We start from the raw sequence: 18,934 nt of genomic DNA, 5'->3' as shown, positions 1-18,934 counted from the left end.
CTGAGTCCCCTGAAGAGCACAGTTTAAGGAGAGGTAACCACTTGGGAAAAAGTGTTCACTTCACTTGAATATTGGCATATTCATCAGGAAAAGTTATTATAAATAAAGGGGCAATAAGGTAGTCACATGTTCCCTATCCCAATCATTCTGCTGATTTATTTAAAGGACATACATAACAACAATAATAATATAGTTAATGTCTTTACTGCATGTATTTCTAGCACCAGATGTATTGCATGGAATCAAACTGGTTATGTATTGACAGTAAAAGGTGAAGAGAGTTGACTTTTATCTGGTTAACCAAGTTAGTATAGATCAAAAATTGAATACAGGCTACTTAATCTTTTTGAAAAAATAAATTTGCTGCCAATTTAAAGCATTGCCTAAATGCTTTAAAGTTCACCTAAATGCAGGAAAGTTCACCTAAAATCTGTTTGTTTGTGTTCTTTTCATGAGAAATAGAAGATTTAACAATGTTGTGCCTGAATTCCCACAACCAACTGACCTGAAAGGCAGCTGACCCCTTTATGAGTCATGTAGTCTCTACTTCTTCATGGTTGCTACCGTTCCCTATTGCTTCTTCACACAAAGCTTTATTCAATTATGTCTGCTTGATCTCTGTAAGCACCTGAGTTTCTGATCCCTGTATAGTGTTGAGGGAACCACATAATCCTTTTCGAAAGAGAAAAATAATAATCAACCTTGGGTCCTTAATTATCTGACGTAACTGTAACTTATGATTTCTTATTGGACTAACCCAGTGGTCTAAGATGGCCTCCAATTCCTCCTCTTTGGAATGCTTATCAGAAAATTGCTGCTGACTCATGTGAGCAGAACAGATTTCCACCATACCAGAATCTTACACAATACAGTTTCTGTAGTGAGGGAAATGGAGTTTTCTATAGGGAAGTCATTGGCCCTTGAATACAGAATATAGTTCTAGATCTCAGACATGCAAGAAGACCTAGCTGTGTGGGTCTGTATGCCTACAAGGTAATAATAACCTTAGACTGTGAAGTGGTACAAAATCAAGGGCAGGACTATTTGGCAAATAGATGGGGAAAAAGTGGAAACACTGACAGATTTTATTTTCTTGGGCTCCAAAATCACTGTGGATGGTGACTGCAGCCAGAAAATTTAAAAGACATTTGCTTCTTGGAACGAAAGCTATGACAAACCTAGAGAGCATCTTGAAAACAGAGATATCGCTTTGCCAACAAAAGTCCACATAGTCAGAGCTATGGTTTTTCCAGTAGTAATCTATGAATGTGAGAGTTGGACCATGAAGAAGGCTGAGCACTGAAGAAATGATGCTTTTGAACTGTGGTGCTGGCAAAGACTCTTGAGAGTCCCTTGGACAGCAAGGAGATTCAACCAGTCAGTCCTAAAGGAAATCAACCCTGAATATTCATTGGAAGGACTGATGCTGAAGCTGAAGCTTCAGTACTCTGGCTATCTAATATGAAGAACTGATTCACCGGAAAAGATCTGAATGCTGGGAAAGATTGAGGGCAGAAGGAGAAGTGGGCAACAGAGGATGAAATGGTTGGATGGTCTCACTGACTCAATGGACATGAGTTTGAGCAAACTCTGGGAGACAGTGAAAGACAGGGAAGCCTGGCATGCTCCGGTCCATGGGGTGGCAAAGAGTTGGACACAACTTAGCGACTGAACAACAAGGACTGTTTGGAGATTTTAGATAGTTATTAATGATTGAATCTGGCATATTGTCTGATCAAATTATAATTTAATCTTTGACTTTTTCCTTTTGATAGATACAGTTTTGTTTTCTACTTACATGGAACACTAGCTCTTTAATTTTGTCATCTATATGCTTAGTTAATTTTGCGGTGTTCTAGTAAAATTTACTATAGAAAGAACTATATAGGCATGTATTGGAGAACATAATGTGATGAGTGTTAATTTGGAAGATATTGCTAAACAATATTTGGGGTAAAATAATAAAATCTATTACCTCAAACATATATGCAGTGGCAGAACTTGAAAGAAATAATGAGTTGAAAATTTATTAGATTGAAGATCTTAGACTCTTTAATTCGAACGTGTCTATGATCTGTATGGGCATTTCCCTTTTAATTAGTCCATGGAAGGCACTGTAGACTTTCTCAGAATGTGGGATAGATATGTCTGAGTCCATTCCCTTCTATACTTTGTAATTAACGTTCGCCATCTTGGATACTGCCTTGTCTTTCTTACCAATAGGCGTTCCCACTCCATAACCTTTGGAGTCAATGAGGCCCCCGATCTGGGTGAGGTTGCAGTTTCTCTGCGTCACATACTCGATGCTGGTGGACTCCATCAGCAGGGCATAGTCAGTGGTGAGCACTCGATGGATGCCCTCATCACTGTTTTTGACCAGGGCAGTCTGCTGCCTGCTACTCATGAAAGCCCACATCTTCTCATAGGTGGATATCTTCGATTTCTGCAGGGAAACAAACACACCCGCCAGCAGAGAGTGCTGAGAAAATAGGCCCTGAAGCTATTCAAAAGCCCAGGGATGCAAACTGTGTAGGGAGGATTCTTTCGCTTTAGGAAGGAAACGAATATTGATGATCCTGGGACTTTAGTTTGGTAGTTGTCATGGAAAAACCCTTGGGGGTGCTGAGGCAGCTATGGAGGAAAAAAGAGATCCTGCCCCATTGATCTAAGACATTGCCTTTTGCTGATTTCAGAATGGAAGAGACAACAGTGGTATCAATGACAGCATTTGCCCAGTGAACTCTGGCCACTTAAGAAGACGACCTCAAGGCCCCATGGGCCAAGGGGTGACTAGATCACCCCAGGACTCTATTCATTAATTCCATTGCCTTCCACTACTTAACTTCAGTAGGCATTGTTTTACTGTTCTGGTATGTAAATTTTAACATTCCTTTGCAGGGACAGCCTTGGGATACATCCCAGAGTTTCTCTGCTTTATTTATGAAAGAACTGCTGATTACCTTTATCTTCTCTAGAAAAATTAGAGCAAATGCTCTTTCAGACTGAAATTCAGATCAGAAAACTCTTCTTATTGTCTTCTTATATGCCTTTTTTGTATATACTTAGTTTTAAATTCCAATTGTGTTTTAGATAATGAGGACTAAATTTTCATTTGAAAGTGTTGCATAATTTTGTTTACACTTTGTTTTGTAATTTCCATATTGTTTCAATTTTTTTTTCTGTATTTGTCTTCATTTGCATCAGCACTTCCCTCTATTAATTTGAAAGATGAAAGACACTAGGGGAATTACTGATAATTTCGAGCTATCTCTAGCTCACACATTGTATATGGTACACACACACACACACACACACACACTCACACACACATACACACACACACACACACACACAGAGCTTCTTTGGTAGGCACAGGGCTTATCATCTTACCATCTCAGGAGTGTAAGATGATTTAAAACATGATTTGTGGTCGTAAGCAATGAATGAAATACCTGTGAATTCAACACTAGCGTGGTTACTCATGTTCAAGTGCTCCTGGGGGCTCACTCAATTCCTAAATCTATTTAAGACCTGGGTTAATGCTGTCAGCTTTATGAGTTGAGGGAGGCCAGATGGCTTTATTTTGGGTTGTTAAGCATTTGAAGAGCCCCTTGAGAAAAGTCTCATGAGACAAATAGCAATTCAATAAACAGTACCTTCTAGATACTGGTGTGTTATGGAAACCATTTTGTCATGATCAGGCCTGTGTGAATTATTCCTCACTCTCAGAGATATCTGAAAGTTGGGGTTCATGTCACCATGAAAAAGTGTTTTTTTGAGGTTGGGGTCAATGCCTAATTTGTTGGGTAATTTTAGCCTAGAAGAGTCTGATAATGCAAAATTTATAATAAAGAGCTACTTGTGCAAGTGCAAAGAGGTCAGTCTGTCTTTTGGCAGTGAATATACTGCTGGGAAAATTATTCCTCCATCACGAAACTTCCTTAAGGGAAATTTTTTTTTTTAGAATTATGAAATTTTTACGTTGTCAAGAGACTTTAGAAACTGGTCTATTCACACCAGCCCTCTGGGTCGTCCCAGTGCGAGGAGCACATGTATACCTGTGGCGGATTCGTTTTGATGTTTGGCAAAACTAATACAGTGTTTGAGGTTTAAAAACAAAATAAAATTAAAAAAAAAAAAAGAAAAAAAAGAAACTGGTCTATTCAAACTCCTGTTTTCATAGAGGAGGAAATTTTGGTACAGAAGGTTTGGAGACTTCATGAAAGTCACAAAACTGGTTAATATGTACCATAGATAATACTGGACCTCAGTGTTAGATTAGTCACTCAGTTATGTCCAATTCCTTGGTCTTGTGGACTATAGACCACCATGCTCCTCTGTCCATGGGATTCTCCAGGCAAGAATACTGGAGTGTGTTGCCATTCCTTTCACCAGGGGATCTTCCCGACCCAGGGACCGAACCTGAGTCTCTGCATTGCAAGCGGATTCTTTACCATCTGAGCCACCAGAGAAGCCCCAGAGTTCAATCCCCTGCAATCTAATCAATTAATTAATGACCTTCAGCTATTAATATAATTAATGACCAATAAGCATGGTCTTTCCATGCTTATTTTGGGTAGGTGAATGTCAATCTTGCTAAATTCTTCTGAGAATGATTTTCACCTTATGATCTACCTGTGACACTATAGCATATATTCATGAACTCGAATTATGCCCGGAGGTTATTTGTGATTTGGTATCATGTTAATGCAAACTAGGAGTTAGCCCCATATAAAAAATCCATGAAACATCCATTTTTCCATTATATTTAAATTTTATTAAAGATAAATACTGTAAATAGGTGGAAAATTGGATTTTTTTGTGTGTGGTCTATGGAAGCTAGAGGGCTTTCCAGGTGGAGCTAAGTGGTAAAGAACCTTCCTAACAATGCAGGAGACATAAGAGACTTAGATTTGATCCCTAGGTCGAGAATATCCCCTGGAGAAGGGCATGGCAACCCACTCCAATATTCTTGCCTGGAGAATCCCATGGAAAGAGGAGCCTGAAGGGCTACAGTCCATAGAGTTGCAGAGTCAGACATGACTGAAGCGACTTAGCTTGCATGCATGGAAGCTGAGGACAAAACAAAGTAAATGATCAGTTCATTCATGAGAAATAGACCACCTGGGGAGGAGTCCTTCTTGGAATTTATGTACTGAAGGACGTGGAAAAACATGAGAAGATTCAACTGAAAACCTATACACTTGTTATTGATCCCAATCAAGTGTGGTTCTCAAATCATCTGCAGTGAAGGACTGTCTATGCTTTCCTTCCAGGGCAGACCTATCTGGGGTCCTACTGTGTTATGGTAGGTAGGGATTCATATCACTCATACCAGGTGTGGCTCACCAGATTAAATTTTGACAGACTTCAAAGCGGTCTATATTCAAGAAGTATCCATTAATCGAGCTACAGCCCTTCTAAACTCTTATTCTCATTTTATTTTTTAATCTTATTGCAGGTTGGTAACACAATGTTCCCTGAATCAACACGTGTCATATCACACTTTGATTAGCACGACTCTGTAGAGCTGATGGGACTTCCCTGGTGGCTCAGTGGTAAAGAATCCACCTGCCAATGCAGGAGACATGAGCTGGATCCCTAGGTTGGGAAGATGCCCTGGAGAAGGAAGTGGCAATCCACTCCAGTATTCTTGCCTAGGAAATCCCATGGGCAGAGGAGTCTAAAGGGCTATACTCCATGGGGTCACAAAGAGTTGAACACAACCTACTGATGGAACAATAACAACAAATATAGCTGAAGGTCATTAATTAATTCAGGGTCATGAATCATGACCCTTAAGGTCATGGTCATATTTACATCTTCCTTTTTGGAGTAGAAGGTTGATCTTGGCTTGAGTTCCCTGAGGTGCTAGAAGGGAAATTTAGCTGGCATGGAGTGTGACTCAATGAGGGCATAAATTTTCCTCGGTAAGAAAATGGTCACTTGGTGGAGGACTTGGTCAAGTAGAAGGCATATAGGGAACATTCTAAATTTCTCTGGTCCCCTCCTGCTATTTTGCTCCAGCCTAATAGTGGAAAATATAATCGGTCAGAGAATAGCACCCTTCTGGTTTCATTTAAAGTTTTCTTTTCTCGTTTAGAAAGTTGTGGGAATGCCTTCTAGTCTACATTTGAAAAACTGGGGAGCTTAGATAGAAAGACCCTGAATGTGGCTAAGAAATAACCTTTTTAGCAGTTAAAACTATCTGCAGATGGCTTGAGCACCTTAGGATATCGTGCATTTTCTACCACTGGGAACTTACAAGAAGAATTTCGCTGTTGGACAAGTTGCACTTAAGGATCCTTCAACTCCTAGGTTCTACTCTTCAGAACAGCCTTTTCACATTACTCATGCAGGTCCTGACTTCAACAACAGTGAAGTGACACCCAGGTGTCATGTTGATTAAAGAGCCAACACACAGTGAAGGTCTTTTCCCCCTTATTTTTGAATTCCATCCTCTGTTATACTATGTTTTGCAATATTTATTTTCTGTTTGCTCAGAAAGTACTATTTTAAGAGCAATTAAATTAAGTTTATTTTTTTAATAGATAATTTTTAAGACACAAATCTTAATAATTCTTAAAAATAAAAGCATGCTTTATGGAACATTGCCATAAATATTAAAAGACCAAGCAAAATGTTCGAATAACAGTTTGGATGTTTCTGCACTTCTAAATCTTCTACAGTCTCAGCCTGCTAAATTGCTCTAAATAATATATGTTTAAAAAGAAGAAATAGTGATTGCATTTTATTTCATTGAATATGTCAAAGGTTAATTAGAAGATTTGTAAAGTACTCTGAGCTTATCAAAAATCACTAAAACTGAAAAGTTCTCATTTATTAAATCTGAAATTCTTTAGTTTTTTTTTTCTTTTAATCTTACAGGGGTACCAAGGTTTAAATACATTTATTTTGTCTAGTTAAACCTGATTATATGGCTATTCTGATGCTGATGAAAGGTTGTTGGCAAAGAATAAGTGTTTTTTTCATCTAAAATTTTTATAAGGGAGTATAACTATATCACCAGTTGATGACTATTTATTTATCTTTTTTCTCTCATAATTCTTGCAAGTTAAACTCTCAATGGGAAATGATTTACAATTGGTCTCTGTACACTTAAAAACTGCTTATTGAAAATAGTAATAATAACAAGCACATGCAGTGTTTACCGTGTGCCCAAAATGATTCAAGCACTTTGCATTATTAATCCATTTAATCGTCACAGTGTTCATATGAGAAATATACCATTATTATTTCTCCTTTACAGATGAGGAAACAGAATGACACATAAAGAAACGAGAAACTAGGACCCGGCCCTAGCAATCTGGCTCTAGGGTATGTGTTCTTAACTAATAGGGAGTCAACTATTTGTTTTAACACACAGACCATCAAAATTATGACTTGGCTGACATTTAACATCATTAACACATTTTCTAAAAAAATAATTGCAGTAAAAAGCTGTGGCATCTTTCTATTATAACTAGCGCTGCTGCAATTCTTGTAGCCATCACACAATTCATGGAAACAATTTACATGAATTTAGACAGCTTATATTTGTTTAGACAAAAAAAAAAAAAAAAATTAGTGTTTTGGGAACTGCAACAGTTGTAACCTAAAAAGAAATGTAGGTATTCTTTATATTTTTTCTTTTAACAGCATTTTTTATTTCATATAGTTTCATTGGTTTCAGTTGCAGGGTTTTTACTATAACAGGTAAAATATGTGTGAATTGTAATACAATCCTAGGTCTATAAAATGCACATACTATCAGTATGTGCATTTTATAGACCTAGCCCTCTAATATTTTATTTTTACTGAAATACACATTATCACATTATTTCTTCAACCAGGTTATAGGACTTCTACAGTAAAGATGTGTAATCCCATTATTCAGTAGAATGAATAACTGCAATTCTACTTCAGGCTAACATATATAAAGATTTTATATATATATATATATATATATACACACATACACCTATTTATACACTTATTTTTATATATATCCATGATCCCACACAAAAACACTAAGGATAGATTATTGATATTTGATTTTTGTTATCTTGTAAACAAATGGTCTTATAAATATGGTAAATACATACTTATAGAACAAATAAAATACCAAAGACAATTACATTTCAAAATGTCATCTCCAACTTACTTTTATTTTAGATAGACATTGATTTAAAAAAAAAAAATGGGACTTCCCTGGTGGTACAGTGGATAAGAATCCACTCCCCAATGCGGGGGACACAGGTTCGATCTCTGGTCCAAGAGAATTCCGCATGCTGTAGAGCAACTAAGCCTATGCAGCACAACTACTGAGCCTGTGCTCTGGAGCCAGTGCTCTGCAACAAGAGAAGCCACTTGCACCATTGCAGAAGCAATGAGAAGCCCATGCACCACAGGTGGGGAGTAGTCTCCGCTCACTGCAACTAGAGGAAACCCGTGCAGCAACAAAGACCCAGTGCAACGGCAAATAAATAATAAATTAAAATTAAAAAAATTAAAAAACCTTAAAAATCACAGACACAGAAATTAGCCACGCAGGCATCCAAACTTGTAAAACAGATATATCAGAGGTGAACAGTTGCCTTAAAAGTGGTCATTTCCCTTAACACACGATTGAAGCGAAGTGAAAATTTCTCAGTCATCTCCACCTCTTTGGGACCCCATGGACTGTAGTCTACTAGGCTCCTTTTTCCATGGAATTCTCCAGGCAAGAATACTGGAGTGGGTAACCTTTCCCTTCTCCAGGGGACCTTCCGGACCCAGGGATTGAACTTTGGTCTCTCGCATTGCAGGCAGATTCTTTACCATCTGAGCCACTAGGGAAGTTTAACACATGATTAGATATGTTATTTCATTAAATAGTAAGTTATCCTGGATTTTTAAAAATATGATTTAATTTACAAAAGTAATTTTGAAGAAAGCATTCTCAGATGAAAGCATTTATACTATAGTGAGGGGCCTCTATCTTTCAAATGTATTAATATATAATATGATCATTCCAGTTGATTATGCTCTTACCTTGAATTGACAGAAAGTTACGACATTTGCAGAATCTCCTAGGTTTTTAAAAATTCATGTGTTCCCTTTAACAATTTCCCTCAGTGGGATTTAAACACCTTTGCTAAAACATTTTTCATGTTTTTCTCCTGTCCAGAATTAAAGATTGGTCCCTTACAGGCAATGTATCAGGCACTGAAACAGGTTAACTTTTAAATTGACCTCATGGATTTCTCCCTAAGCAATACATTTTTAAACTATAGGTACTTGGCAGTTTGAACACTGATGGCAGGATTGGCTGGATCTTTCAAACAAGAGATAATAGCTCCTATGTGAAGAGTTCCTTCCTCTGCAGACAAGTTTGTGAAATGTCTTTCATTTTGTGCTTCGTTACATGACTATTTCCGTCTGAAACCTGTCTGCCCATAATGCCTCATTGCTTCAGAGGCACTGGTGCAGTAACTTTCTTGAAATATCTTTTGAGTTAATGAAAGCACCTAGCCACTCTCTGGAAGGAGATTATAAAGGTTAGAGACTCCCTTATTCCCACAGCAGGTCCAAAGTCCCCAGACCATTAAAGCCAGCAATGACAAACCTGTTACGATTTTTTAAAAATCTATTTTATTCAAGTCATTTTCGACTGAACCATGATCTAATCTACGTAATCCTCTGACTTGGGTCTGAGATGATTTTTACAAGGCTAGCTTCAACTGAGAGTCATTTTTTACATGAGTATTTTCTATTCTGGGTTCACAAGGACTTTTCCTATGTTCACACCATTTCTTGTCTGCTTAAGACATGCTACTTAATCACATGCTGTATTGTATTTAACAGGTCTGTGTCCATCTTGTCTCTTTATTGCTATTCAGGTCTTTAAGCCTTGAGCAAAATTTTATATCCTCACTTTCCTATCTCTTACAGTGCCAACTTCTAGTACTGGTCAAAGTGGAGATCCTGGAAAAATATCTAAATTGAACTGAATTGAGTTGAACTGCCTCATTCTTCTTCTCAGCTGAATTCTGAGGGCAGCCTCACCATCTGCTGCTTATCTACCATCTGGAAGTGGTTCTTCTGCAAATGCCTGTATGTGCTCAGCAAAGCTTCCAAGGACTAAGTTTGTCGTCTGACTTGGCCTCTGAAAGTCTTCGAGATTTGGGCACTGGCACTCTCTGGAATTTTTCTGTCCAGTACCAGAAGCCACACTACCTAGGGATTGCTGACAGTTAGGAATCTGAGCAAAGACCAAACTAGAGAGTTTTTTTTTTTTTTTTAATTCAGAAAGTTGAAAAAGTAGGACTAATAGCTAGGAATAAGGATTGGATGCTAATGGTGATGATGTTGTAAGTGATAATTATAATAATCTTTAGTATTTTTTATTTTTTTATTTAACAGTTTTCATGTTTATAATTTGCCAATTAGTATTACAAGCACACTACCTCTATTAAGTTATGTATTTCTTAAAATAACATTTCAAGGTACAGAGGATTTAATAACTTACCAAGGTCTACATAGCTAATGGGGCTTCTCCAGTGACTCAGCAGTAAAGAATCTGCCTGCAATGCAGGAGACGCAGGTTCTATTCCTGGGTCAGGAAGATTCCCTAGAGGAGGGCATGGCAACCCATTCTAGTACTCTTGTCTGGAGAATCCCATGGTCAGAGGAGCCTGGCGGGCTACAATCCATAGGGTCACAAAGATTTGGACATGACTGAAGCAACTGGGCACGTATGCACGCATACAGCTAGTAAGCAGTAATATCAGAATTTGAACCCAGGCTATCTGGCTGTAGAACAAAGCTTTCCTCTGAGTTTTAATTTTATACTAGCTATATCTCCTGAAAAGACTGGCTGGGATCCCTAATCTGAACAATGAACCCAAATCAGTATTCTTGGATGATAGTTTGCAAGAGGCATTGAGAAAAACCCTTGTTTTAGGCCTTAAATGATTCTTCAACTTTTAACATGAGAATCATTTCTTCATCTAGGAGAAAGATATGAGTTGCTAAACTGTCACTGTGAGACCAAAGTTTGGGCTATTCCATTTGTCCAAAGGTAATTAATGGAATTAATAATTACAAGGAGAGAAAGTAGTTTTTCACATGTCCTACTTTTTACGAGACATGGAGAAGATTTGTACCTTAGTGCTCTAACATAAAAGGAGAAGTTGTATTTGGGTGCCACTGCTCTCAACATTGTGTATAAGAGAGGAAATGGCCTTAGGAAATCTTGTCTCAAGTTATGTCCATAGATCTTGAACTGACCACTCTTTGTACCTCCTAAGATGCTGGGTTGGCCTCAGACAGTGGGGAAGGCAGGAAAGTCTATCATTCAGGATTTTGAAACAATTGAAAGGACCAAGCAATTCAACAATATAATTAATATCATATTAATTATATTGAGAAATATGTATTATTTTGAGAAATATATATTATATATTATATTGAGAATTATACTGAGAAACCAATATAATTAATATCATATTATCAATTAGTATTCTCTCTCGAGTAGAAAATAACAAAAGAATTTGTTTAAAAAGTTTTCTTATATGTAGTCTCTTAAAGTTCTGAATTATTAACATATTGATTTATAAAAAGATTCCATTTAAAAATTGATAGATAGCCCGACAAGGACAAATAAAAGGACTCCTTATACTTGGAGAATCTCCTAAAAATCTTCAGCAGTCCCTGGACAGTTGATAAAACACTCTGCCTTTCTTTAACTTTGACCTGGTAATTGGTCTCGTGGTGACTGACACCCTGTCATCAAATAGGCATTATATCATCCACAGTGCTAAGGTCTTTAAGACTCAGGTGCAGATGACCCTGAGGAAGTATAATATTTAATAAGCATCATTAACTAAATGCCCTTGGCCACAAAACTTAAAATTGTTCTTTATTTTAATAGGCATTAGCATATAGGTATCTTGAGGTGTCCATCTATAGCACTTTGTGAATATACATGTATTTGAATTTATGATTTAACCCCAGTTCTTTGTGTAAATACAGTCTCTGGTGATCACTGTGATTGTTCCACATACAAATGGCTCTGTGAAGGAAAACTATTTTGGCTTCCCTGGTCTTAGACAAGTCATACCATGACCCAGCACGTGATTAATAAATGTCAATTTATTCCCTCAGCCTTGTCTGAATTCAGATGATGAATAGTGAAACCTCATCTGAGCTATTTTAAAAAAAATAGCCTTTTTTCACATTGAAAATCAAATATCCCAAATCTGAAATATAAGGCCAGGTTGTCTACAAAAATAGCAGTCTAGATTTAAAAAAAAAAGTAAATGACTTTGGATGGAAATTTTAGTGAGCAACTTCTGGTCACACTTTTCAAGCAGTGTGTGTGTGTGTGTGTGTGTGTGTGTGGTATGTGTGTGTGCTCAGTCGTGTCCTACTCATTGCAACCCCATGAACTGTAGTCTCCCAGGCTCCTCTGTCCAGGGGATTTCCCAGGCTAGAATACTGGAGTGGTTGCCATTTCCTTCTCCAGGGGATCTTCCTGACCCAGGGATCAAACCTGCATCTCCTGAATTGGCAGGCAGATTCTTCACTACCGGTGCTGCCTGGGAAGCCCTTTTCCAGCAGAACCTCTACTAAAAGCATCTACTGCTTGTGTCCCAGAGACCAAATGTGAAGGATCAGTGCACTTTGATTATGGATTTTAGTAATTTCCATCATCCTTTTCAGGTTTCGACTGCCTATTCTTCAGCTGTGAAACAACTTCGAATCATCTTGAAAGCAAAGAGTCGGCTTCACCATTTGGATGTGCTGAAGGGATATTTTGGGGATATTGAGGGGACAAAAGCACATCATGTGATGAAAAAATGCTTCTTAGAAATTTCCTTGTGACTGAGTATGAATGGAACCCACGTGAGCAAGGGTCATTACATCCCCAACAGTAGATCAGAATGTGCTAAGCTAGACCAGGTAAAGGAAGCTTTCCTTATTGATTCCACAACCTAAGAGAGGATACTGTTTTTGATTAAGAGAGAAAGGGAAGGAGGGACACTGTAGTGGCACAGCAGAGGTGATGCATTAATGCAGAGCCAGGTCAGAACTGAGTCCTTGTGACTTTAACTGCTGTCACTCAGTGACAGGGTGGAACTACACCGAGAGCTAAAAGGCTGGCATGTTTCCTTCCCTTGCAGAATAATCCAGCTTAAAATCCCCGAGTGTGGATCCCTCTGAAGCTTTCTGACAGCTTGCCTCCCTCAAGGGGAAAACTAAATCGGATTTAGTCCTTGTTCTCTTTTTGCAAATAAATTTCTTCTTGATAAATAGGGTTGCTGGGCTACGAGATAACTTGTAAATCGAAGAACATAGAACGGCTTCTCTTCCTCTGTGGATCTCTCTGTATCCTTCCTGCTATGGTCTGAATGTTTCCCCCCCAAATCCATATGTTGAAATCCTGACCCTCCAAGGTGATGGCATAAGGAGGCGAGGTGGTGGGGAGGTGTTTAAATCATGAGGTTGGAGCCATTAATGGGATTAGTGCTCTTATAAAAGAAGCTCCTAAAAGACCTTTGCCCCTTTTACCACAGGAGTACACAGCATGAAATCTGCAACCTGGAAGAGAGCCCTCATTCAACCATGCTGGCCCCCAATCTTGACTTTCAGCCCCCAGAATTGTGAGAAATAAATGTCTGTTGTTTATAAACTTCCCAGTCTGATGTTCTGTTATAGCAGCCTGCACAAATACACTTCTTCACCTCCCTCCCTTCTTTTTCTTTTTTCTTTCTCTGATAGAATTCATCTCTCTTAGATTTCATCAGTGCATTTGCTCATTTATTAAAAACATATTTTCTGAGTGTCTACTATCTTTTACTAGGAATCTACTATGTTCCAGGTACTGTTTTAGGTTCTGAGGATATAAATGACAAACAAAAGCGACCAATTGTCTATCCTCAAGATGCTTGTCTTCTAGAACTCTCTGAAGTTTGACTGAACTCTGGCTCTCCCATCAATAAATTTTATAAATTTATAAATGGAGCTATGCCTAATTTCATCCCAATCCTAAAGAAAGGCAATGCCAAAGAATGTTCAAACTACCACACAGTTGCATTCATCTCACATGCTAGCAAAGTAATGCTCAAAATTCTCCAAGCTAGGCTTCAACAGTATGTGAACAGTGAACTTCCAGATGTTCAAGCTGTATTTAGAAAAGTCAGAGGAACCAGCGATCAAATTGCCAACATCTGTTGTATCATCAAAAAAAGCAGGAGAGTTCCAGAGAAACATCTACTTCTACATTATTGATTACGCCAAAGCCTTTTACTGTGTGGATCACAACAAACTGTGGAAAATTCTTAAAGAGATGGGAATACCAGACCACCTGACCTGCCTCTTGAGAAATCTGTATGCAGGTCAAGAAGCAATAGTTAGAAATGGATATGGAACAACAGTCTGGTTCCAAATTGGGAAAGGTGTACATCAAGGCTGTACACTGTCTCCCTTCTTATTTAACTTATATGTAGAATATACCATGCAAAATGCTGGGCTGGATGAAGCACAAGGTGGAATCAAGAGTGCCAGGAGAAATATCAACAACCTCAGGTGAGAAGATGACATCACTCTTATGGCAGAAAGTGAAGAGGAACTAAAGAACCTCTTGATGAAAGTGAAAGAGGAGAGTGAAAAAGTTGGCTTAAAACTCAACATTCAGAAAACTAAGATCATGGCATCTGGTTCCATCATCACTTCATGGCAAATGGATGGGGAAACAATGAAAATAGTGAGAGACTTTATTTTGGGGGAGTCCAAAATCACTGCAGATGGTGATTGCAGCCATGAAATTAAGACTCTTGCTCCTTGGAAGCAAAGCTGTGACCAACCTAGACAGCATATTAAAAAGCAGAGACATTACTTGCCAACAAGGCCCGTATAGTCAAACTACGGTTTTTCCAGTAGTCATGTATGGATGTGAGAGTTGGACTATAAGGAAAGCTGAGTGCAGAAGAATTGATGTTTTTGAACTGTGGTGTTGGAGAAGACCCTTGAGAGTCCCTAGGACTGCAAGGAGATCCACCCAGTCCATCCTAAAGGAAATCAGTCCTCAATATTCATTGGAAGGACTGATGCTGAAGCTGAAACTCCAATACTTTGGCCACCTGATGTGAAGAACTGACTCATTGGAAAAGACCCTGATGCTGGGAAAGATTGAAGGCAGGAGAAGGGGTTGACCGAGGGTGAGATGGTTGGCTGACATCATCGACTCGATGGACTTGAGTTTGAGCAAGCTCCTGGAGTTGGTGATGGACAGGGAGGCCTAGTGGGCTGTAGTCCATGCAAAGAGTTGGATATGACTGAACAACTGAACTGAACTGAGCGACTGAAGTCAACTGAACTGATGCCTCATTTACTTTCCTACTAGTGACTCAGAAGGTAAAGAATCTGCCTGCAGTGCAGGAGACCTAGGTTTGATTCCTGGGTTGGGAAGATCCCTTGGAGAAGGGCATGGCAACCCACTGCCATATTCTTGCCTGGAGAATCCCATGGTAGAGGAGCCTGTCAGGTTATCATCTATAGGGTTGCATAGAGTGGGATATGACTTAAGTGTCTTAGCACGCATGTATATATGCCTCGTTTTCCTCATCGTACAATGTGGATAATATTAGCTTTTTCCTCAGTCGCCCTTTATAAGGATAAAATGAGATAATAGTGTTTAGGAGCAGAGTGTGTGGCCATGAGCTAGTGTGTAATGCATGCTTCTCGTCTCCCTGTCGTTGTTTGTACTCTCATCAGGGTGTTTCTCCCTGAGATGCTTATTGTCTCGTTTGCCCACTCACCCAAGAAACTTTTACTTGTGCCTAATTTTCAGGACCAGGGACCAAGCAGGAACCTGCTCTGAAAATGCCCAGGGAGCAGCAGTTGTGAGACTAGCACTGAATTATTTCAGTGAAAAGCACTATCCAAGAATACCTTAATATGCTGACCCGGTAGGCTGCCGTCTATGGGGTCACCCAGAGTCAGACACGACTGAAGCGACTTAGCAGCAGCAGCAGGGTCCTGCCAGGTGACATGGGGACCAACACTTTTTATATTTAGAAACATACGAGCAGAAACAAATTGAAATACGGTTAAAGGATACTGTGTGAATCCAGTGATTGATTGGACAGTGGCAGAGTCAGATCTATGGCTTTTCCAAAGCATAGCCTCTCCCTCTTTTTATATTTATGATCTGCATCTTAGTAAGCAGTATTCTTGCTAGGAAAATCCCATGGACAGAGGAGGCTGGTGGGCTACAGTCCATGGGGTTGCAGAGTCGGACACGACTGAGGACACGACTGAGCGTGTATACTAACTATACTATAGTAGTCGTAGAATCTTCTCTGCTTCTACTTGCCCCTTTCCCAATACTCTAAAACTTTTTGATATTGGTGAAAGAGGTAAGTAATTTCAGACATTTTTTCAGACATACTCAATTCTACTTTAGCAGTGTCCCTCAGTCCTATATGCCTCGCAGGTCACTTTCCTGGTTTCTGACAAGTATTATGATGAATTACTAGCTGGGGGTAGCTTATGTTTCTTCACACTATTGATTTTAGGAAAATTTAAGCTTTCAGAAAGTTGGAAAGCCAATATTTAAAGTCATTTGTCCTGAAAACAACACTTGTCCAAAAAAGAAACAATCACCACCCTTTATACCTTCATTAAATCAATGACATAGTTCTTTAAAAAAAAAAAAAGTGTTTAAAAAATCATTTTTTTTAATAAAGGAAAAGAAAATCCTAACATTTTAAGATTACTCTGTTTTTTATAAACCTCTTGGTATAGTGTACTCTTTTTATTAAGATTTTTTTTTGAATGTGGACCATTTTTTAAAAACTTTATTGAATTTATTAAAATATCACTTCTATTTTATATTTTGTTTATTGTTTTTTTTTTTTTTTTTGGTTCCAAGGCATATGGTATCTTAGCTCCTTGACCAGGAATCAAACCCACACTCTCTGCATTGGAAGGTGAAGTCTCAACCACTGGATTGCCAGGGATGCCCCCTAGTTTACTCTTAAAACAAGTTTTTATTTGTTTATCTATTACTGTTGGTTATTGCTAAACCACATGTACTGCATAAGTAATAGATGGGAGCCTGGTGAGCTACAGTCCATGGGGTCGTGGAGAGTCAGACACAACTGAGTGATTAACACAAACACATATACAATACCAATTTTTAGTGAACTGTTACACCAAGATGTGTTCACTTTTTTTTAGCCTTAATATTTTGTCTCTACTTTAATATTCTCCACAAGTCAGAGTAGTCCACTTGGTCCTGGGGTGGCAATTTCATTTTCATAATCCGGGTGTGAAATGTTGACAAAAGTGTTTTTAGAGTTTATTTTGGTTACAATTGTTGTTTTCCTCCCCGCTCCCACCCCCCACCCCGCTCCACCCACACAGGCACAATTACCTCTTACAAGAAGGTCCTAGCCTATCTCTGGCTTAAACCAAGTGTATGATTTTGAGCAGATAATTTAGCTTCTGAGAGTTTTGGTCTTTTCATGAGTAATGTGAAGGTCTAAATCTTTCTGATCTCTAAGGTTTTTTGTCATCTCTAAAGGTTTCTGGATCTATTAAAATCCATATTTTCCCCCATGGGAGATACAGTATCTGAGATTTGATAATAAAACCACTACAGCTTATTCTATATGCAAGGCTGAAATCAGTTTCATTACTCTGGGTAAGTCATTAAAAGACATGAACAACAAAATGTACTTGACACTAAAACTATATTGATTCTAGTTTATATCTCCTTTGGTGCCTCAGGAAGCTCTCTAGGCTATGGGGAAGGCTTCAGGCTATACTGGGAGCAGTATCCCTGCTGGTGCAGATGCAATATTAGACTGGAGTCTCCTGGGATATTTTGGATTTAATTCTCCAAATAAATTCCACTATCAACACATTTACTTGTCATCTGCTCCTGTCTCATCCAGTATAGAACACAATGCATCAAACAATGATATTCACACATTTTGATTGGAATTTCAGATTAACTGAACTTTATTTTGTGAGTTCCATATATGAGTCATTAATTAATGAATGTGATATTTGGCAAAACTAATACAATTATGTAAAGTTTAAAAATAAAATAAAATTAAAAAAAAAAGAAAAGATATTGAAGGTACTGATACGTGGAACTGAGTGTATTAAATCGAGGCTAGAAGGATTGATATCTAAATGGTGTAAAGGCAAGAGAAAAATGCTGAAGGAAGAGATATGTGGATCTGAGTGTACTATATTGGGGATAGAAGAACTGATACCTAGATGAACTGAAAAAATTGCTTTACACTGCTGTGGGCACCTGGGTTCTTTGTAATCAGATTTTGTCATTAGACATTTTATTTTATAAAAAAGTTACCTAAAAAAAATTTTTTTTTTTTTTTTGGACAGACTCTTATTCCACACCCTCTTTCCATCAGTATGAGTTGACCATTGAGAATATACTGTTAGTTCCTTACCTTGAAGAATGTCATTGTTGATCCATCTCTGACGGCTCCATATTCTATCTTGGTTTGTTTTGCCAAATCATCTGCTGAATCAATGGGGGATTCCATTCGCTCTACTGTCAAGAAGGCGGCCAGATTGGCAGTGTAGGATGAGATGATGATTAGGGTGAAAAACCACCATATCCCTCCAACTATTCTGGTCGAGAGAGCTTTGGGCATCAACTCTGATCCTGTGATGGTATCACCAGAGTAAGAGTGTTAAAGAGAGGTATGAGAAGGGAGAAGACTCATGATTCAACAGTAGTCTAGAGAGATAATGCATTTTTGTGACTCAAAATCATAAATCTATCAAACATTTATTCTCTTGTGTGTAGGTGAACAGATGTATCTTTTTAGAAAATGAAGTAAAATCTAAATGATCTTTTATCATTTATCACTGCTGCTGCTTAAATGTGATTTATTTCCATTTGATGGTT

At 38.3% G+C, this 18,934-nt stretch overlaps 1 protein-coding gene across 5 annotated transcripts in view; it reads right to left on the bottom strand.

The window, feature by feature from the left end:
• The window catches only part of GRIK1 (glutamate ionotropic receptor kainate type subunit 1), a 487,136-nt gene that overhangs the window by 26,724 nt on the left and 441,478 nt on the right, over positions 1-18,934 (bottom strand). For all 5 annotated transcript variants that reach the window (XM_044939691.2, XM_044939684.2, XM_044939685.2 and 2 more), the window contains 2 exons: positions 18,471-18,688; positions 2,218-2,443 (listed from right to left, as the gene is read on the bottom strand). In XM_044939691.2, coding sequence (XP_044795626.1) covers positions 2,218-2,443; positions 18,471-18,688 — 444 coding nt within the window. The remainder of the gene's footprint in view (positions 1-2,217; positions 2,444-18,470; positions 18,689-18,934) is intronic.

This window comes from Bubalus bubalis, chromosome 1, assembly GCF_019923935.1.
Source record: "Bubalus bubalis isolate 160015118507 breed Murrah chromosome 1, NDDB_SH_1, whole genome shotgun sequence".
In the NCBI taxonomy this organism is placed as follows: Eukaryota; Metazoa; Chordata; class Mammalia; order Artiodactyla; family Bovidae; genus Bubalus; species Bubalus bubalis.
This window is presented reverse-complemented; position numbering and strand designations above follow the sequence as displayed.